The sequence below is a fragment of the Cyphomyrmex costatus genome, unplaced genomic scaffold (genome assembly GCF_001594065.2).
Source record: "Cyphomyrmex costatus isolate MS0001 unplaced genomic scaffold, Ccosl1.0 scaffold741, whole genome shotgun sequence".
Classification (NCBI taxonomy): domain Eukaryota; kingdom Metazoa; phylum Arthropoda; class Insecta; order Hymenoptera; family Formicidae; genus Cyphomyrmex; species Cyphomyrmex costatus.
This window is the reverse complement of record NW_017280313.1, coordinates 78,912-102,170: the sequence shown is the minus strand read 5'-3', so window position 1 is coordinate 102,170 and position 23,259 is coordinate 78,912. Positions and strand designations below refer to the sequence as shown.

Genomic DNA, 23,259 nt, shown 5'->3' with positions numbered 1-23,259 from the left:
TATGGAATATTTTAATAATTATCAATTTATATCAGTGTTTCTGAATCCTAATTATTACTTTAGCCACCACCACATATGATGAATGGCCCTATGGGTGCAGGACCAGGTCCATATGGACCACCACCTGGAATGGGACCACCTAACATGAACAGCGTAAGTTATCTATAAAGAAAAATTTATTTTTTAACAACTCTTGTATTGCCAATATTGTTCTATACTTGTTTTTAATAATGTAACTTGTAGATAGCGTATACTTTCATTTACATGCTTGTTGTTTTTGAAAAAATGGATTATAAAAAACACATGAGAATACTTTCCTAAATGAAATGTATGCCGTAGATTCCAGGACAACAGCAGCCACCCCAACAAGCACAACAGCAAGCAAACATTCCAGGTCTAGATCTCAATGGAGAAGTGTGGGTAGAGACGAAAGCGGCTGATGGCAAGTCGTATTATTACAATATTCGTACGAGAGATACCACATGGACTAAACCAGAGGGACCAAATGTAAAGGTCATGGTACAAGATCAGGTAAATAAATGCGAGTTTTGATTTGTATATTTTTTAAAATTATTTACTTGCAAATCTTATTATTTTATTTATCTCGATTGTGATTATAAATCTGGGTTGTACATTTTTATTATGTTTTGTATTTTTTTCTTCTTTTGCCATTAGTTTTATTGGTATATTTTATTTATTGATATGTATTTTTACGCGGGTAAAATACAGGCAAGGGAACAAAGTATAAATAAAAGAACCCCCCATATTTCAAAAAATTGACAATTAGCAATGTCATAACAAAGATCGGTAAGTTTACTAACTCGTCAGTAAAATTGAAATTTTATTTTGTTCGTTTAAATAAAATGTGAAACGATTCATTCTGAACAATTCTTAACAAAGTGTCTCATGATTTTGCAGTTGGAACAGTTAGTACATGGCGCGTCAAAACAAGCGGCAACACGTTCTACCACACCTACTCCATCAAGTAGTACACCGACCAAGATTAGTGAAAATAGAATTCCTCAAGGCGGTGAACAATCGTCTTCTAATAATACAGATGCTATTAATCAATTGAGTACGGCACCTCCTGGTACCGGACCACCACCTACATTAAATGATGCACCGGATGTTAATAACCAAACATCTGAAACAAATCAATCAAACGGTAATTTGATATATTTTGAAAATGTTTTTGAGCTTTATATATTTATTTTAACATTGAAGTTTTTTAAATTTACATTAAAATGTTGTCATTAAGAGATGAAATCTTGAAATATTAGGCACAGCACCCACAACAGTTACCAACACGCCACCGATAAATACACCGACAGTAAATACAAACATAATGCAACCGCCGCCAAATATGATCCCTATGCAGCATAGAATGCCAAATCAGTTTGGTAATCCGATCGCAACGCAATTCGGAGCAACGCCCTTCGGAATGCCACCGCCTGGTTTCCAACCTTTTGGCGGTTATGGGCCACCACAAACAAATTGGGGTATTGTAAAATACGTGAAATAAAAACAGTTTGATAAATGACAGAAAAAACAAAGAAATATTTTTATAATTCTTAAATAGATCGTAATAGAATACACCTACATTCTTTTTTAGGTATGCCACAAATGCCTCATGGTGTAATGACACCTCAAGCGCCTGCTGAAGATCCTGCTATACTAGCACAACTTGATTCTGAATTAGTAGCAGCTGCTATGGTCTGGACCGAGCATCGTGCACCAGACGGTAGATTTTATTACTACAACAGTAAAGCAGGAGAATCAGTATGGGAAAAACCACAAGCCTTGAAAGATCTAGAAAGTATGTAATAAATAATTTCTTTACAACAATTATCTCCATAAAGCAAAATAACTAACGTAGATATTAAAATTTTTTTTAATATAATAATTTTATAGTTAATATCTTAAATCCAATAATGTATTTTAAAATTTCATTCTGTTAGATGCGAAATTAACATTACGGCAGAAAAATGAAGAAGCAAGTGCTGTTTCTACCACCAATACCACCGTTACAACTACTGTTGTTACCAACAATAGTACTACTACGGTTGAACCTAGCAAACAAGACAAGCCGCCAGAGAATGTTCAAGAAACCAAAGATAGTACAAAAGATGTTGATAACGCTAAACCGAAGAAAGAGGAAAATACTGCAAAGGAACCTGCAAAACCTCAAGACAAGTCTAGACCAATTTCCAGTACGCCAGTGCCTGGAACTCCATGGTATACTTAGAAATATTAATTTGTTTTATATTACTATTCGTATTGTATGTATATTTATATGAATATATTCGTTTGTAAAGGTGCGTCGTTTGGACGGGAGATGGACGGGTATTTTTCTACAATCCTTCTTCGAGGATATCAGTTTGGGAAAGGCCGGATGATCTTGTTGGCCGTCAAGATGTGGACAAGATGATTTCAACGCCACCAGATGCGATTGGTGCTACAAAACCAGCACGTCAATCGGATACTAGTGAGAGTAGCGATGATGATCAGCCCACACCAGCCAAAAAGATGAAACACGAAGATACCAAAAGTAATTGTTACTCTAAAATTAAGTACTGCACGATTGCATTCTTTTTTTTTTCTTTTTTAAAAATAAATAATTTTGGTATTTTTTCCTTCAGCCACACCCATTAAGGAAGAAGAAGAAAAGGAAGGAAAAAAGACCATCGACATCGGTAAGGAAGCTGCGATAGAGGCCGAAGTGAGAGCAGCGAGGGAGAGGGCGATAGTTCCATTGGAAACGAGGATCAAATCATTCAGAGATATGCTTGCGGAAAAAGATGTAAATTATTATATACTCTTCTATTATTTATACAGACTATAATGTTACTTTAATTTATTGCTTCCGAAATAGATTAAAGTTCATTTCACTGTTTTACTTACAATCTTCAAACCAATTCTTCAATCAATTTCTTATATATCTATATCGAAAACAACTGAATTTGTGTTTTCAGGTATCTGCATTCAGTACTTGGGAAAAGGAACTTCATAAAATAGTATTTGACCCACGCTATTTACTTCTAACGTCAAAGGAAAGGAAACAAGTCTTCGAGAAATACGTAAAGGAGAGAGCGGAAGAAGAAAGACGAGAAAAGAGGAATAAGATGAAAGAACGAAAAGAACAATTCCAGAAGCTTTTAGAAGAGGCAGGACTTCATGGAAAGTACGTATACAAAAAAAGCATTTTTTCCCCCATTTTTTATTTAATAATATTTCTACAGAAAGTATCCATTTCTATATTTATTTTTTCTATACTATATTTTTGTAGATCATCATTTAGCGATTTTGCTCAAAAACACGGAAGGGATGAACGGTTTAAGAATGTAGAAAAGATGCGCGAACGAGAAAGCCTTTTCAACGAATATCTTCTGGAAGTGCGAAAGAAGGAGAAAGAGGAAAAAACAGCGAAACGAGAACAGGTATTTTTATTTTATTAACATTATTCAACATGCGCGCGCATTGTGTGGCAATGCAACAGATTTTTTTCAGGACCATTTTAATACAAATAATTACAAATATTTTCAACACCGATACAAGTAAGACATACATTCTAGCACCATTTTTCCCATCCAATGATAAGACGTGTATATTTAATGAATAATGAAGGATTAAGATGCACTTAATAGGTCTGTTCTTTTTGACTGAACTTTTGCACCAGTTTATCTTTCTTCTTTTTTTCTCTTCTCCCGGAGAAAAGAAAGATAAACTGCTGCAAAAGTTCAGCCAAAAAGAACAGGCCTTATGTCTTTCAATATTGGTTATAAATAATTTGGAATACTCTCTAAAATAATAAAAATTATATAATATTTAATTTATCCAATATTTTATTATAAATTTTTATTTTTATTTGTTTATAAAATTGTTTGGAATTTATATTGTAAGTAATATTATAGATATATATATATATATATATTGATTTTCATATTATTTGTGAATTTAAAAACTGTAAAAATAATATTTCTTTTACTTGAATATACATATACATATTTAAAGTTATTTTATCAAATACTTAATATTTATGCAAACTTTTTTTTTTCTCTATGAGTGTACCTACAACAAGTTCTTTGTATCATAAGAAGAGCATCACGAACCACATTTCCTATATTTGTCCTTATCCAATAAACCTTTCTTCTTCCATTCCAGGTAGATGTCGTTCATTTATAGTGAATTACTTTATAAATGCTGCTCGAAGAATATTTAACGCAGCATATAAATATAATTATACACTACATCCGCGATAAGTTGCGCATGGGCTGAATACATGTTTATTCGGCACTTGCTCCTATGTTTATATAATTATATTATTTTATTAATTTTTCAATTGAAATTACTTCACCTTATTAAGCGAGGCTTTGCAATGCGCGATAGCATAAGAATCAAATTAAGAATAAATGCAAAGCGTTTTAATTCTATATATAGGAGATACATTTAGTAATGTTTAATGAAGTTTATGTTTTTACAGCGATAATTAATTAATTTCTTCCAGGTTTCATAGGTATGTTATTATTTTGTTCCACTTGTAAGATAGAGTATGAATTCCTAAAGTTATAACGGATGAAGAACACATATACCAGGAAATATTTCTCTAATAATAATTCTCTACTCCAGTAGATTTGCTCGATCGAAATCGAAAAGTTTTTGTAGCTCTAAGATGGGAGATGTAGAGAATAAAATCTTAGTATGTGACGCTTCCTTATATACTTATGTGTTCTGAACTCTCCACTTCAGTCAGGATGCAGGCAGGACAGGTTCCGTATGTGGAGTGGCGTGGTACTGAAGCTGGTTGGTGGCATGGATGATGTCATCTACCATTCCCACCTTCTCTGCGGGTCACTCTGGCACACCCTCGCGCGCCGCATTCTTTACTTCAAAGCAGAGTGTCATGAGAATGAGCAAACTCGGTATTTGTATATTACTCGTAATCCTCGTTACTTCAAAAGATTAACTTTCCCCAGAGTCAAATTTGAAAAAAATATAAAGATTTCACATTAATTCATTTGGAAGGAAAAAAGGGTATATGAAAGCCCTCGAGGTAGCATTAGTCCACAAAATAGTTTTTCAGAGAGATTATATATTCCGATTTAAGAAATATAAAGATACAATTTTCTCTAATGCTACCACAAAATTTACATTAGATGTATGGACATAAAAACAAATTCTCCAACGACATAAGGAACTATTTGTTTGATTTTTTATTTTATTTTTAAATAATAATTGCTTCTGCATATTTTAATATTGTTAAAAGTTTATTTTGTCTATATAGGTCATTAGGTAAAGTATTTTATATTCATAAATAGTAACGAATTATTATCTTGAAATAATATTTTTTCTATTGTTCTTATGTCAATACATGATACATCAAATTTGATGTACAAAAATATATAGTATTCTCAAGTAATTTTAAGTCGACTTTAAGATATAAACGATTCTTGTTGTCGGCAATAATATATGTATGTACAATTAACTTTATCGTGTGTGATACATTTTAGAGGATACAAAAAGAAATTATAGTATACAGAGTTGTAATGTGAAATTATTACAATTTTTACATAGAATGAATGATTAACATTTTCATAAATTTGTTTTATATTCGTCTGAAACTTTAATTGTTCTTGTTCTAATAATAATAATGCAAGTGGAATTACTTTCAGTTAGAATGAGATAAAAAAATAAATTTCAATTGTGTAAACTCAAACTTTTTAGTATCTTGAAAATCTTCATAGGATCCGAGTAATGAATGTTATGTAATTTGAAGACGAAAATGTGCCAGTGTCTGAGAGCTGTAATCATCTCTCGATTATTGTTTATAAGTAATATTACTTACATATTCTTTTTAATACAATAAAGAATATTGTACAAATCATTTCGGTCGTTTACAAATTACGCAATGGGAACATTGAAAAAAAAGCTATTTTATGGGATGATTCTTAATTTCACACACTTTGTGTAGATATCAGACAATTCAAAGATATTCGTGTATTGTATCTAATTTTGTTCGTTTAATGCTTTCAGTATTACGAACTAAAAGTATCGAGGCTTAGGAGAAAGAGGGATGTACTTTATTTTAATAACATATTTTAGTAAATATTATTTTAATAATCTATTTATTATGTTATTTTTATGAAAAAAAAAGTCATCAAGAAAATTGTCAATACAGAACAGTTGTGTTACAATGTTTGTAAACGATGCGATGTGCTATGAAATACGTGACGCTGTTGCTAAAATTGTGGGTTCTTCGAGAGGTATTTTAGAGTATAGCGAGTAGGAGAAAAAGAGAAATTAGATAGAGAAACTCGTTTCGTAATTTGGACGGCTGCGAGCTTCTAGTATTTTCGAAGTTAATGATAATGTATTAACCATTTTTTTCTTTTCAGCAAGGACGGCAGTTAAACGTTTTACTTACCTTATACTTTTAGTCATCATTAAATGGCAGTATATTGAGTGTATAAGACATCACTTAAAAATTAAAGTTTAAGTTAATTATGTATTGTTTAATATAATCGAATAGAAAATACTGTACATTTAATGATGACGATGATCATAATAATCATTTTTACAGGAATAATGAGTTAATAATTTTTTTCAGCTAAAAAATGACCAGCTTAGTTCATAAAAAAAAATTCGACAAATAGAGTCCTTAACGTTGTGATACCTCCTGATACGAACGAACACGAATGACTATTTCTTCTACCCCTAACGAAATATAGTTTGAAAACCATTTAAAAGGTTTGCAAGTTGAAATAGTTTGATCCACATTACAAATCATTATATATCATTATATTTATAAAAGTGATTGTAATGTGGCTGAGCGTGTAATAATTGGTTGAAAATATCATTAAAGCGTGCATGATATAAGAGAGCCAAGAAAGATTTGATCTTAAAAGCAAAAGAATTGTTTAATAGTAAGCAAGCAGTAATTATTTTTCAGCAATGAAAACTCTTATGTTAAATGCGTTTCAGGTAAAAAAGGAATTCTTTACGATGCTACGTGAGCACAAAGACATCGACAGGCATTCGCATTGGAGCGATTGCAAGAAAAAGTTGGAAACGGATTGGAGATACAGAGTCGTAGAGTCAGCAAGCACGCGGGAAGATTGGTTTAGAGATTACGTTCGTCTGCTGAAGGATGAGCGGAAAAAGGAAAAGGAGAAAGACAAAGACCATCGGCACAGAGAGAAAGATCACAAGACGGACAAGAAGGACAGAGATCGTAAGGATTCGGATAAAGGTAAAGAAACAAAGTCCGGCAAGGACAAAGCTGATAAAGACAGTACAAGGGAGAAAAAACAACGAAAAAACGACGCATCCCTAGAGGAAAGCGAAAGAGAGAAAAAAGAGATGCTGGTAGAAAAAGAGAGCAGAGAAGTTGAAGAAGGTGAAGACAAAAGCGTTAAAAAGGAAAATGATGTAAGTATAAATAAACGATTTCTGTCCGTCAGTTTCGTACTTTTTTGTGTACATTTTTTGCTTTATGTTGTTTTGTCTTTTAGAAGGAAGAGGGAGATGACCATTCCGATTCGGAGGAGGATCGTGAGAAACAGAAAAGGGAACGTGAAAGACGAGCGGAAGTTAGTCTTAGAGAGAGAGAGAGAGAAGTGCAAAGGACTCTAGCTACACATCTTCGCGATAGGGATAAGGAAAGACAACATCATCGCCACACAGAGGCGGTTCAACATTTCAGCGCTCTTCTTGCTGATTTGGTATGTATACATATAGTTTCAGTCACAAAAGGTTGTACGAGAATTATATTGATATCTCTGATTATAATATCTTGAATTTGTCTCAATTTTAGGTAAGAAATGGTGATCTGGCATGGAGAGAAGCGAAACGACAATTGAGAAAGGACCATAGATGGGAGTTGGCGGAAAGCTTGGATCGCGAGGAGAAAGAACGATTGTTTAATGAACACATTGAACAATTGGGCCGCAAAAAACGCGATAAATTTCGAGAATTACTCGACGAAGTAGGCGCATCGACTGAATTAACGGCATCTTGGAAAGATATTAAAAAATCATTGAAAGATGATCCTAGATACTTGAAGTTTTCTTCTAGTGATCGAGTATGTAATTGTTAATTTAAAATTAAATAAGTAAGAGTAAAAAAATTTTTAAGTTTTTTATTCTATACATATTTTTTTGTTTCAGAAATGCGAGAAAGAGTTTAAGGAATATATTAAGGACAAGCTTGTCGCTGCCAAAGCTGATTTCAGAGAGCTTCTGCAAGTGCGTTTAATTACTATAACTCACAATATATCTTTTAAAATTTCAATGTGACTGTTAGTAAAAAAAAATTGCGATTTTCAGGAAACAAAACTGATCACTGACAAAACGTACAAAAGAGTTCAAGAGAATAGCTCACATCTAGCAGAGATTGAAGAAATTCTTCGAAAGGATCGTCGATTTCTTGTGCTTGAGGCTACAGCCGCTGAACGGACTCGATTATTAATGGGCTATCTGGAAGAATTAGCACGTAGAGGCCCTCCACCACCTCCTACTGCTTCAGAACCATCGAGAAGATCAACTACTAAGTAAATTTAATACACATAACAAAGATAACAAAACTTTATGTTTCGTTTTCTTAAACAAAATTCGAAACATTCTGTACTAAACGTCTATTTATGTTTCAGTTGAAGAATGATCTACATCGAAATATGATACCCCTATGACACATAACAGTAACAGAAATGAATGAATTTATAGCTGTAGTTAAATTGAATTACTTTACACACGAATTTATCGCCTGTATAGGATTCAATAAAATTTAATGAATGCCAATTCTATAAAATTGAGATTGTATTGCATTGTGAGATATGTAGCACAAACATATATATTATTGTTGATTAATATTAAATGAAATCCTTCACAGAACGTCGGTAAACCTGTGTAACATAATTAATTTACAATGCAATAATTGTATTCTATATTTCATGTGTGCGTGTGTGTGATATACATACATATGTACACACATACCACATACACACATATAGTATGTATGTATATTTTAGTAACTACTAAAACTGCTTTCAATGTCCTTCAATTTACAATCTAACTTAATATTTTAATGTTACATCGGCTAAATAAATTTTTTTTATATAAAGACAAATATAAAGATAAAACAGTTTCAGAAAAATAAATCAAATTGGTAACAAATTCATAAAAAATGAAGATTAATAAATCTTTTTTTTTTTTTTGTTGTTGGCACGATCAGTCTTTTAATAAAGATGTTATTTTAATTTAGATTGAACGTTTTTTGTTTCAATAACTTTTTACCAAATATATATTTTAGTATATTATTTTTGCAGGAATTAACTTGATCATAAGATAGTAAATTTCGTTGTTAGTTCCTATGATATGCCTTAGATGGCGATTCTAACATAGGTCAGCTCTGAGGGGGACCTTACATCCCCCTCAGCAATGAAAATATACCTTTAAATTTGCGCTAATGATATTTTCTTTGTATGTATTTCCTGCAATCCTGCCTGATAGGCTCGCTCCTAATAGCTGTACCCTCTTTTATATTTGTCAAAAAAAAAAAAAAAAGCTTAGGTTCGTCACGTGAAATGTATGCCTGACGATCAAGATGAAAATTTCGGTGATTTTAATGCTTGAATATTAGAGATTTCAATATCGAAGAAAGTTCATTGCTGAATATGGGATGATAATTTCTCGATAAACGTTACACTAATTGATATTTCGAAGCATCATTAAACGATAGAAAATAATTGTAAAGAATATAAATCGCTAATTAAAAATGAGAATAGTATTAATAGAAAGTTAAATTTATTTTTTTTTTCAGTAACGTGTAACAATGTATACATTTCGAATGTAGCATCTTAAAAAATTCCAAGTAATATTAAGCAGAAAACGGCAAATTACTGTATTTTATATAAATATTTAAATAAATATATATATTGAATGATGATATCAGAGTCGACTCGTGAGATTTAAAAATCATAGGAAGTGAAAATGCCTAGTCGAGTCTTGTAACAAGATGTTGGTGTTAATTATAATTGTGTGAATTTATGTACCGCGTATGTAGTTCTACTCACGACGCTGATGGATTTTCAGCATTGACGCATACGTATTAACTACCGCGGTAATATCACTTTAGTTAAATTGACAATACAATCTAACAAATTTTGATGCCTATAGCATCTTATTGGATCTTAATAATAATATGTTGAAAGACATATATTAAATTTTTGATGATGTAACGTTGAATTAAAGATAAATTTAAATCTAAATCTGTGAAAATTACTATAGTCAAGAATATCACAAGTTTCGTCCCGGTTTCCACTACTGGACTCATCAGTAAGGTATGGAAACCTACCTTAGACGCCTTGGGGAGATGTTAGAAAGAAGTTCTATATAAACATTCACTCATATAATTCGGCACTTGCGAGAATTGGAATGAGTAACTATAGACCTCTATTGGCTAGTCGACGAAGTGATATTCTTCACACTATTGTTAATATGTAATAATAGCGCATTTTTCAGGCCGCGCGATATGAATATATATATTGAATGATGATATCATGGCATCAAAATTTGTTAGATTGTATTGTCAATTTAACTAAAGTGATATTACCACGGTAGTTAATACGTATGCGTCAATGCTGAAAATCCATCAGCGTCGTGAGTAGAACTACATACGCGGTACATAAATTCACACAATTATAATTAACACCAACATCTTGTTACAAGACTCGACTAGGCATTTTCCTAGCACTTCCTATGATTTTTAAATAAATATTTCCTTTACATTAGGAGCAAGAAATTTGTTTAAAATCGACCTTCAGAACAGTTAATTTCAAGATAATAGGGAGTTTTTACAATACCGTTTATCCCTGATACAGTGAACGCTAAAGTCATACGTTATCTTTTTCTTCACACCTAATTAAGAAAAAGATAACGTGACTTTAGCGTTCACCGTGTATCTATATTTATGTGATATCGCGTCTCAATTATGTATACGTCAGATTCGATCGCACATTTACACGCTTTTTTCTAATGCCTACATACGATTTTATAGTTGTAAGAATTTTCTTACGAGTTCCCGATAATGTTTATTAGGACAGTTATCGGTAGGTATCGTTGCCTCTCTTTCTCTCTCTCCAATAAATACCAGCAAATATACATTACATTATCCCTCGCGTTATACCGTTACAATACACAACGACGCGTTGCACTTCCTGCTATCGCGGTAAGCATATAAATTGGTAAACTAAACCGGTGAAGTCCTACGTAGCCCGAGCGTTATATCATTAAGAACGCGCGCACAAAACAATTGAGAGCAGAGTCTCACTTTGGGATTCTCACGGAATCCTTACGAAATTTTAACATCCAGTCTACATGGTTGGCGCAGCATACTCGTGGAAAGCAAATCTCTTGTACATCAAATATTCGGGATATCGCGAGAGAAAAGATCTTTTTTAAAAAAATAATTATTTCTTTTATTTTTAAGGAATGCTCATTATTTTTATGTGTAAGCATTGTAGATATTTGTCGACGTCTGAAATCTTTTCTCTTGATAAAAAAACGTTTTTATTATTTTTCAATATTTTTATGAGAGTATATAAGCCGTGATTACAGCCGGCGAATCTCACGATTTGATAAAATGGAATATAATTAGGGAAATTATATAATACAATATAATTAGAGGAGAATTATACAAGAGAAAGTTCCTAATTATATCAGGAAAACAAAATCTTGCGCAAATGATCTTCCACGATAACAGTGGAAATGGATTTCAGATTTAATCACATCAAGTGCGTATACATTGTTATCGGGAAGATACCGGAGTGATCATCATCATCGATTGAATTACATCACGCGATGCCACCGACTTTCTCCCGGGTCTCCCGACCTTGCTGTGCCTCTTTGCTTTCGTGTCTGTCCGGATGTGAATCAATCCGTACGTTCCCAGTAAAGGTCAGGCACGACCAGTGAGGGTTAACGAACGGTGGGGGGGTAACAGGATGGACTTGAGAGAGTAGATTTTTGCAAAGGCTTGCTCGTCGGAGGTCGAGGAAGTGCCGTGGGAGACCCTGAAATCCGAATCATATTTCTCATCGTTCAATAATGCGATCGATTAGATAGATATATTATTATAGCAGAGTTTCCTCCATTATTAGATATGTACGATATACCTAGATGTTATACGCAGTATCTGCGTCTTTAGACCTTTAGAACTTTTTTCGCACATTGGAATCTTTTTCTTTTTTGGAAATGTCGCTTTGTTACAGAAGCGAGATTTAAAGTAAAAACGTACGACCTGTCGTACGAATAACATTTTCGGGACTAATAACTTGTAAGAAAGTATGAATTATTTTCACTATAGAATTTCAGAGTTCACTCAGCTGTTCATTCAAGTACGATCTCTCAGCGCGTCTGCCTTCATGGCGGTCGTCGATCCTGAGATCCGATTTGGGAATTACTTGCTTCTACAATTGAAAAATCAAGGTGAACGGTTGGTGCTAACAAGGCGATCTTATTCATACCACTTGGCGCGGATATCTCTGTATGTACGATCGAGCGTGCACTGTGCCGATGAGTATTTTTATACGAGATTTGGAGAATCGAAAAGATAGATAACAAAATCTATCTCTGTATAAAGCGAACACCTTCAATTATTGATTATAAAATTAATTTATTAATTATAAAATTAATTAGTGAAATAAAAAATTTATTTGAGAATTTGTGTGTGAAATGCGGAGACTAAATCTATTCTATATTAAAATATGTTGGACTTTCTTCTAAACGTAAACATCTTGCGTTTAAATAATGAAACATCTCTTTGTGATATTCTTAAGATGTTTCATGAATCATTATATTGTGAGAAATGATAGGTGCGCTTACCATTCAGTCGATTTCTCATACCTACACTGTACTTTCCTTTTAATTTATGTCATTACGACAATTTAATTATGTGCTTTAGTGAAATGAAATGAGGAGAGAAGAGAAAAATAAAGACGAAAAAAATGTCAAGTTTCTTTATACAGTATTAAATTTTTAAAGGGCCAACAGCTGGTCTAGCTTCGATTTGTATTAGGCCTATAAAGCTTAGCCTAGCTGGATCTCAGATGCTTATATATAATAATTTCGCGTGAATTTATATGAATTGATACATGTAGTAGTCTTTTTAAACTGCGCGCCGAATAATCGTCGGTCTTGAATTTCTTCTTGAACTTTCTTTATACATATAAAAGATAAAAACAATCCTTTTGTGATAGCAGAACAAAAACTAACTTAGAAGTGATAAAAGTAAAATTAGAAATTGATTTAAATATACATTTATGACACTAAATAATTAATATTAAAACATACAAAACAATATTCTGAGAATCACAGCTTACATCAGTTGTCGGCTTAACTGTAGCCTCGGCACACGTAGCATATATGTATATTGCTAAAAGTCATGCAAGCAAATGGAAAGGCGTTCGATGCGGACTAAGAGAACTCGCGTTTTCTTGTACGCAAGAATTGAGATCCCGGCCGCGCGAGAGGCGCTAAAGACGTGATCAGCAGGTGGACCGCAGCCGGATTTTGTCATATCCGCCCCGTCTTTGCTTATCTCGGTTCTAGCTGTCGATTCTGCAGTCCTCGATTATTTGCCGATCAGATCCGTCGATTTTGCCGAAGAGGCAGCAGCGGAGGCGGAGGAGGGATCGCCACGCAGCTGGTTGGAAGGGACGGTGGATCCTGGCGGCCTCGACGTGCCAGCTCCGCCGAGCTCCGCCGAGCTCCGCCTCGACCAAGTGAAAGTCTGATTTTGCTTTCTACCAGCAGCTCTACCCGCGTTCGCTTGCTTGGTCGCGCGCGTCAGTGACAAGCGCGTCGCGCTCGCGAACGAATGCGCCGTTCCTTGGCTTTTGACGGCGATGATTCTTCCCGCGTGCGGCTAACGGCACTCTGACAGTTCTCACGTCCGCGAATGGGGACCGGTCGGACGTGACCCTCGATCGCGCGATGAGCTGCGAGTGACCCGTGCTGGGGGGGTCACATCCGCCGTGTGCGAATACTCATCGGGGTTTACGAGAGAGAGAGAGAGAGAGAGAGAGAGAGAGAGAGACATGCCGAGCTGCCGACAAGGAGTGACTTGGTCGCGTGGCCAGGTCTTTCTCCTGCTGCTGATTTGCGCGCTCGTCGCCATCGCTCACCAAGAGGGTAAGTTCTCACGAGGGAGATAGAATTTCTGCGACCGTGCCAAGCTTAATTTCAAGCACCCGCGTTCGCTTGTCAGAGTGCGCTCTGTGGGATTACAACACGCTTGCGAACCTTTCATGGATATACACGCTTCTTGAGGAGAACGTGAAGGATATTTATCTGGGGTGGGCTGTCACCGAGTGACAGGCGACTGGGACCTTTGCACGCGAGATCTGAATGTTCGCCTATCACACGGTTCCCCTTGTTGAAATGCACTGAATTGAGAATTTTTCTACGAATACGTGCGTGATAACTGTTAGGAAAGATTGGCATGCGTGAATTTTTCTTGCCACAGTCGGAATTAAACCAGGAACCAGAGCGCTTATTTCCAAACATTAACATATTTTTCAATCTCCTACTTAACGCGGATTTGGCATGGCTCCTCCAATTCTTTTGCTCGTTATATGTGGAACGGTTTTACATAAGTATCTATAAATTTATCTAAGAGACACAGATATGAAAATAATATTGTTTGTATTATCAAAACAATTATGTAAGACGCACTTAAACTGATCGTTAGAACTTTTTACAGCATTGCCGTCAATATTGAAGTATTGTAAAATGCTATATAATTATTTTGATGATTCAACAAATGTATTTTCAGATTTGCATCTATCTAAATTTTTAGATATTTCAGCACACAAAACCGTTTTTTTTTTTTCCGTGTATAGAATAAATTCGTGAGCTTATATTTTAGCCGCGGATTTATGGATTCGTTAATGCGATGGATCTCCAAAGCTCGCGCAAATGTGTTTTTTATGCGTTAACGCATAAGCTTAGAATGTTTGTATAAATTCGTATGTCTATGTTGATTCAAACCGAACTTATTAAATCAGAATTAAGGAACCGGTATCTCAAAATCCGCCTTACAGCTGATGCTACGCATTATTCATACTTATTGTCCTACTTTTACCTCATTATATTTAAATGACAGATGGTTGGGATGGTTTCTTCTTCGATCCTTCTTCGGCGTGGATATATCGAGAAAAGTCGTCGTTCACTACAGATTTTCTCAAGAAAAAATGTTCAACCGATCAAAACTAGACTACTAACTATCTTTATCTATAATAATAGAACTTCCGATTCTCTAAAATTTAGAATCTCCAACGATTAATTGCTTGAACATTATTAAGTTTAAATTTCGCTATCTCAATGAAAAAAAATTAATTCTACCGTCGAGAAATAACGCGATAGAATCTACCTGCAAACACCTTTGCATCTCTTACAAAATATACGATGCCAGGAATCTTACAACGAATTCGATAATGTAAGTCATTATGCTATTATAGATTAGTGTATATTAAAAGCGACTATACATACAATTAGCAAAGTCAAAAGCATAATAAATATTTTAAATGCCCAAAGAATACATTATCACACTATTAGGGTATGTTATGTCAAAGTTGATTATATTATATGTCATTGCGTTTAGATACTTTATATACAAAAGCGATCTTCAATGCCGCAAAACGAAACGTTGGTCGGCGCGAGTCGACCGCGATGTTTGCCCGCACTACGTAATTCCGAGGTAGCGCGATACAATAGAATTGCGATACGGTTGCCAAGTGGCGATATAGCGGGTTTCTCCTCGGCCTTATGTCGAGTCGACGGACTCCGCCCTTGTCGAGAACAGATTCGCTCTCCTCGCGATTTGTAATAAACCGAGCGCGGGCGCAGCCATTCTTCGCAACCTTGCGTCTTTGTTCGTCGCATTGTTACGCTTATCGTCGGACGCACGCGAACACGACGGATTGGCAAATGATTGTCGAACAATCGCGCCGTGTTACGCACGGGCGTGCGAGCGAAACGCGCGTCATTACTCGCATTCTGAGGTGAACGTGTGCTGTTAGACGCTGTGAGACATTAAGGTCTCGCGCACAATTTGCACAATTTGCACATTTCCGCAGTTATGCGGATTATCTCCAAGTATTGCATTGTCTCTCGGCAATTGGCTGAATCTGAAATTGATTAGAATTATTTCGCAGAAATTATCTGTCGCTGGATATGTCGTAACTTAACTCAATGTTGGACGTCTGCAGATTATTTTTCACGAAGAAAAACAATTTTTTTTTAGAAGCATCGACACAATACATTCACTTGCAATCTTCACGACAATCTTGCTCGAGACATAAATCTCTAAGCTGTAAAAATCGATAATTTAAGTAATTAATGTAACATTAAAAAGCATGACGAAGATGCATTGTTTTAATCTACCCGATCGATATAATAATATCTGATATTTTTTTTACGTGTTAAAAAAAAGCAGAAAAATCTTATTACTAAATAATTATCTCAAAGTTAAAAATCGCAATTTTTTTCAAATAAAGCCAGCGATATAACTACGATGAGGCATCATCAAACGTGAAAGTTCCTCGCACGTGACTTTAATGAAATTTCGCGTGGCATGCGAAAGCTTCCTCGGAAAGGTCGAAGAAACTTAATTTTGCCCGCTCGAAAGGTACACTCGAAGATTTCCGATGCAGTAGAAAGTGAAACGACCGGTGGATCCTCCTAATTTGTTATTCACGATCCCAAAATAGTTCCTACGTCACGCGGACGGAGTGTCGTCCGGCCAAGTTCCTTCTCTCTCTATTCCTTCTTATCCTTCCCTTTTTCTTCATCTTTGTTCATCTTGAGCGCGTTTCGAGTGGCACCAAAGGTCGCAGGAATTTCGACGCAGTGTTAAGGGCCGACGAACGACCTTCCACATTTAGATTGTCCTAATGGGATACAGCAGGATAGATGGACACGCTGAGAAGAAAATTCGCGTATAATTTGAGCTGGATGGAATCATGATGTAAAAATACGTGTTTATTATTATTAGTACATGACGGTCGAATATAAATAATTTGGGGGTAATTGGTGCACTAAAATAATACACTAGGCAACAAAATTAACGCAACACCTGTTTTCACTGTACAAAAATAGGCAAACTTCAAGATAGAATAACTTCGTCAAAAATCATCGTATCGAGATGTTAAAAAAACATTTTACACTTTGAAACCTCTACTTTTCAGATCGCTACTTGAAAAAGTGGTCTCACGGAGATTTTACCCAAACATAAATGAAGATATATCAGATTTTTTACGAAATTTGCGGAGTTCCACGGGACGGACTAAAAATTGTACGGAAATGCGATTTACATTAATCGAAAGAGCGAACCTTTACCTTTAATTTGTTTTTTTACAAAGCTTTTTTACGATTTTTTTTCACCGAGTTATTCAACGTTGAAGCAAAAACGACTCTTTCGCTGCAATGTGGTAATTTTCTATACTAATAATAGCGGCTATATAACATTTGGTGTTTAATTTCTAATTAGTCATCGCTCATTATGCTCATCTCGAAGCGAAACACCTTGTATTCTTACATCATAGATGGAATGTATTACATAAAAATACTAAACACGACTGAAAGATCTTCTCTTCGCTTCGCGAGGCGAGCAGTGTCGATAGTCCTCACGCACCTTGGAATGCCAAATACGTACGTAGATCTGGAGTATAAATTGCAGGAATTGTGCATTGTAAGGGACAAACGTGATAAAAATCTTGGTTGCACGTAAAACGACGATAAATAAATACATCGATAAAGTATAGGCTTGATTGAATCGCGATAAGATAAAATAAAACGTGTTCCAATATGGCGTTAAAGAAAACTTTTGAAGGATAGATATTATATATAAAAATATAATTATATTTTTTATTTATGTAAATTGTGAAATACAAAAATATATTAATCTTTTGCAAGAAAATTATTATTATAAATAAAAAGAAAAGATGAATATTAAGTAAATTTGTGCGTACATTCGCAAAGTAGTTGAACAGATGAGCTGTATCGGATGTTGATTAATAGATGACCCACTTCGAAGGTGGTGATATAATACCTCCGTGCTTTCCGTTTTCATGCCTCGTCGTAATGTGCACCGGTGGCGCGGCGCGCTTTTCTTTCATTTTCACCATTCCTCGTGCATGCGACACGGAACGGCAATCAAGGAATTCAGAACACTACATCGATGTGACGTGAGACATTAAATGCGTAAACAGGCGCACGGAGGCGCTCGTTATGTGACCTTCCTCTCGCGTTTCATTTCCCGACGATTTCATTTCCCGCCTTTTCTCAATTAGATCTAATTCATGACGCCCTTCGGATGATCCTCCACGGACGGTAGTCATCAGAGACGCCTCGCAACATCGCGAGCGAGAAATCGGGAGATTGGGAAAGTCTGACACGTCGTTCGGAGGCCAAGAATGTAGGTATTAGCCTGCTCCTCGAAGGAAATACCGATTGCCCAACGAAAATTCGCGGTACAAAGCCAGAGTTCTCTACATTCGCAACAAGATGCAATCGTTCATCTTTTCGCGATATATAAGAACCCAATATAAAATCAGATAGTCTATGAAGATTTTAAAAGATTAACATGCCTAAATATTTCTTCTTATCTATTATATAATATTTCTCGTAATATACTGTAATATTTTTGATTTGTAAAATTGTAACCGAGGCGTATCGTAAAATATTTTTTTTTACCGCGGCGAGGTTATAATCAACTCATTTCGTTAAATCTTATGATATTTAACTAACTCAGATGATATAGGAATTTACTTATAAATTTGCCTCCGGCTACTTCGGTCACACCTTAGAAGCAACGACTGAAATTGTTGACCTTTTAAGTATTCTTAGGATTAAATTTATAATGTAAAGAAATAAAATTGTTTACACAATGGCTGCTTAAAATCACGTGATTATGGAAATCTTCTTATCGACAAAAATAAGCTATGATTTTGGATTACGTAAGCTCGATTGTTTTCTTATTTAATTTCAGTATATGGTTTTGTATCTCATTATAAGATAGATATTTATCACATTAAAATTGTACGTTAGGATATAATTTGGAAAATTCTTTTTACGGAAAGAAAACTTGCAAACTCTTGAGAAAGTGTAATAACATATGTGTAGCGAATTTCTCTACGTAATAGCAATAACGCGATCTGTCTTGGAGAGTAGCGAGGAGATTTTAGAGAAAGTTTATAAAATCATATAACCAACAATAAGCAAATCATGTAAAATAAATTAGAACTAAGCAAATCATATAAAAAGGAATATATGTTATATTTACTTGTCTCTCTCTTTCTTTTTTTTCTTGTTTTGCAGCTAAGTGTGGCTATGTTAGCTATGTCTTTATCACTCTTGTTTACGCGTCACACTCTATTTCACCTCGCATTCTCTCACTGCCCCGCCGCTTCTATTTCATTTAGGAAGTTTCCAAATCGCATTAATTCAACAAGCGGCTAAACATACTTTTTACACACTTATGACACACTTTGCACAGATACTTACGAGCTTTTTTTTTTTAATGCTACGCTGTTGATGATTGTTTACTGCGCAGTAAATTACACCGCAAATTTTCGCAATTTTCCATCATTTAGTACTGACTTACATTTAACATGTAATTAATATTAATTTGCGACAAACAAATAATATATTCGAGAAACGAAGTGGTTATTTATCGCTTAATTTCTGTCGTAAACTTTTTATATTCTCTTTACATTGATTCTCCTATATATACAGAAAAACATCCACTGAATAAAAATAAAAAGAAAAATATTCTCAAAAAAGCAGATATTTTTCGTTAGCCTTTTTCTAATTTTAATTTAAAACCTTGATATTTTTCAGTGATATATTTAATCGTATATGTGAATTATACATATACCGTCAACTGTGATATCGTCAACAAAATCAGTCGCGCTGTAAAGATAACTTAAACTTTCATTCAAACCCATCAACAACATTCAAACGAGCCTCGTCAGCAGCCGCGGAGTTAGAAAGTACCCCCTTTGTAGCATGCAAGCACGTTTCGTATCGACATACCGTATTTGGGTCTCGTTTTCGCTACCACGGAACTAGATGGCAAAACCGTGCATGGTGGCCGCATGCATACATAAAACGTCTCCTTTTTCCCGCAATTCCGCGCAATTCCTCGCGTTCGCGTGCGTCCCTCGAGCGGGTTAGATAACAAGCTTCACGGTACAATAAACGCGAGAATCGGGGCTCTCGACCACTACACGTGATCGTTTCCACGCATGCGACGTAAAATGGAGCGAATTCTCTCCTTTCATTTCGATAAGTTTGCACATAAAGTGCGCAATTTCGCCCGAATATCGAAATATCGGTAGCAAAGTTTAAGCTGATCTGGATTGTTTTAATATCAACGCCGAGCTGTTTGACGATTTCATAATCATGCAATGCGTCCCCTCCTTTAAACAAGAACAAGTTTTGTCTGTTATTAACATAACTGGAGTAACGAAAGCGTTGAAACGATATAGGTACATATAAGAATCATCGAGTGTTCGGCAAGCGTGGATAACGTGAGACGTGTGAAACCTTTAAATATGCTATTCGCGACGTCGGATGATTCCTCGATTTCACAAGGACGTTCTCGATACTTTAATAAACGGAAACTTTCATTGGCAGAAATCGACGCAGTTTAGATATTAAATCGCAATAAATTTACTTTATTACTAGTAATGTTATTATGAAGATTATCAAACGCATATCGGTGAAATCTATGCGGTTACTTGCAAATCGATAATAAATAAAAAAAATATATATATATATATATATATATGGAATTTTTTGCGTGAGAATATGATTAATACACGCAAATAACCAATGCAATCTATCTACGGTAAAATTCAAAGTAAATTTGTAGAAAGTGATTTTATCACTTTACTTTTCATATCATAGATGATTAGAAATGTTGACATTAAAAAGAATACGTGAGAAATGGAAGAGAAATTATAGATTTGAAAAGATATTATACATTTCTCATTACTAACGAAAAGAAATTTTGTCTGGAAGAGTTGATTTATTTTTCAATTATATGACCATTCAAAGAATTAATCTTATAGTACAGTGTGGTGTAGCCAACGGGGGGCTGTGGGAGCTGCAGCCCCCGCCCCAAAACCCAAAATTCTAAATAATTTCACTAATTTCATAAGAATGTGTAAAAAATTGTTGAGCCGTAAATATCAATTTGTTTTGAGAGAGAAAATCAAATTCTGTAGGGATAGTTCTCACACGTATTTAATTTAGTTGCAAAAATATCGTTTAATATGTATTAAAAATATATTTGTTGATTTTCCTTTGTATTAGACATGTAAACAAAAATTCGATAAATTATACGGAAAAAATGTTGCTGCTAGTAGAACCGTAAAAGTAGCGTTGGGAGAACGGCAGCACTTTAACTCGTGAAATCTCAGCCGGATATTAATATTTATTATTCAAATTTTTACACTATAATCTTGACATATTCTGCGATTTGTAGAGCTAATCCGAAATTTTCGAAGCACTTTACAACAAAATGACGGATTTAGTGAATTTTTATCAAACGTTAAATTGTGTTGCGAATTTTTTAATTAAAAATTTTTCTTAATTTACATATACATTGTAGTTGAATATTTGAAGAAATTTTCTAGAAAGTTTTAGATCTTTAAATGTAATAGTACAAAAATTATGACAATTTATATGCAGCATCAACGAAACGTCCGACGCGACATTGCAATGACATGTATATAAATTATGTATTACGTATTATATTATTTCGTTTTAAACAAAACTTCTTTTGTTTATGCTTATCAAATGTGTCACTAGTATAAAAAAAGAACATTAAAAAAACTGATTTCTACAACCCCTCCCGAAACATTTTTCTCACTACGCTACTGTTATCTACCTGTATCCAAATCCAATAAAAATCTACTACATATATAAAATGTGCTTAACCGGTATTCGTAGTCAATTCGTATAGGTATTCAAGACCGTCTTGAGGTATAGGATCGCACTAGCGTTCTTGAAATAAGAACCGACTATGAATATCGCCAAAGCTTATATAGCAACGCTTTCTCCACAGAATGCGTATAAACATGCTTTATCAGTATAATGACGCAATTGTATAATAATAAATTAAAATACAAAATACAACGGTTGCTCGCAGTAATAGACGCCGCGATTACGAGTTCATGCAGGCATGTCCGTCGGCAAGCGCTCGAATTGAATGAAGGACGATCGAAAGGAGAGCGGCTTCGTTGCTTAAGCCTTCGTTACACTCCAATCGAACGGGCACTTCCTCGCCATGTGAAATGGCGGTCGTGAAAGTATAGCTCTCGCACAGGGAAGTGCATGCCAAATTGACCATGTAAGAGTTTTTAAATTACGCCAACCGCCGGTGATCGGACCGATATTCGACATCGAGTGAGAAATGCTTGTCGAATCGGCTTTAAAAAGGGGAAGGATTCGCTTGAATGATCGCGTTAACGCAAATCGCGAAACACGCTTTCGTCGACATATTTTACTGTGCGATTTATTAGACATGATCCCAAAATTTCTCTTAACTTTTCCTTGATTTTCAGACAAAATTTCATTTCTCATAAAATTATTTTCTTCAAAGTTTATTTTCTCTATATACTTTCCATAATATCTTGCAATTTTTTGTATTTTTGTCTTGATATTTGGAAATTAATAAAATATTTGTTGAAACAGCGATTTAATAGCGCAATATAGAGACACTATTAATATTGCTGACACTATTTTCATTTATTAAAATCAACAGAAAGTGTAAAGCCATTCGAGTCTTGAAAACTGGATGTTAATGTTTATTTTATTATGTGAATTTTATATACTGTGTATGTAGTCCCCCCCGCGACGCTGATAGATTTTCAGCCTTGACGCATATTCACTACCACAGTAATATCACTTAGTTAAATTGAGAATCAATTTAACCAATTTTTGATGCCTATAGCATCATATTAGATCTTAATAATATGTTGAAAGACATATATTAAAATTTAATATTAAATTAATAATTTAAACTCAGAGAAGCTGAGATTGTGAAGAATATCACGAGTTGGCGTTTCGTCCCGGCTTCCACTACTGGACTCATCAGTAAGGTAATGTAGTGGGAGCCTACCTTAGACGCCTGGAAAGATGTTAGAAAGAAGTTCTATATAAACAATTACACATGTAATCAAGCACTTGCGAGAAATGG

General features: G+C 34.7%; 2 protein-coding genes across 2 annotated transcripts in view; both read left to right on the top strand.

The window, feature by feature from the left end:
- The window catches only part of LOC108780789 (transcription elongation regulator 1), a 14,713-nt gene extending 5,894 nt beyond the window's left edge, over positions 1 to 8,819 (top strand). The window contains exons 13-28 of the mRNA XM_018548603.1: positions 64 to 153; positions 340 to 531; positions 919 to 1,165; positions 1,281 to 1,499; positions 1,613 to 1,816; positions 1,959 to 2,235; positions 2,316 to 2,548; positions 2,640 to 2,800; positions 2,973 to 3,181; positions 3,287 to 3,437; positions 6,979 to 7,425; positions 7,509 to 7,718; positions 7,811 to 8,077; positions 8,163 to 8,240; positions 8,322 to 8,545; positions 8,645 to 8,819. Of these exons, the coding sequence (XP_018404105.1) occupies positions 64 to 153; positions 340 to 531; positions 919 to 1,165; positions 1,281 to 1,499; positions 1,613 to 1,816; positions 1,959 to 2,235; positions 2,316 to 2,548; positions 2,640 to 2,800; positions 2,973 to 3,181; positions 3,287 to 3,437; positions 6,979 to 7,425; positions 7,509 to 7,718; positions 7,811 to 8,077; positions 8,163 to 8,240; positions 8,322 to 8,545; positions 8,645 to 8,648 (3,213 nt within the window). The 3' untranslated portion in view covers positions 8,649 to 8,819. The remainder of the gene's footprint in view (positions 1 to 63; positions 154 to 339; positions 532 to 918; positions 1,166 to 1,280; positions 1,500 to 1,612; positions 1,817 to 1,958; positions 2,236 to 2,315; positions 2,549 to 2,639; positions 2,801 to 2,972; positions 3,182 to 3,286; positions 3,438 to 6,978; positions 7,426 to 7,508; positions 7,719 to 7,810; positions 8,078 to 8,162; positions 8,241 to 8,321; positions 8,546 to 8,644) is intronic.
- Positions 8,820 to 13,936: 5,117 nt separating this feature from the next.
- Positions 13,937 to 23,259, top strand: part of LOC108780805 (mucin-5AC) — a 20,608-nt gene continuing 11,285 nt past the window's right edge. Inside the window, exon 1 of the mRNA XM_018548620.1 lies at positions 13,937 to 14,183. Coding sequence (XP_018404122.1) covers positions 14,090 to 14,183 — 94 coding nt within the window. The 5' untranslated portion in view covers positions 13,937 to 14,089. The remainder of the gene's footprint in view (positions 14,184 to 23,259) is intronic.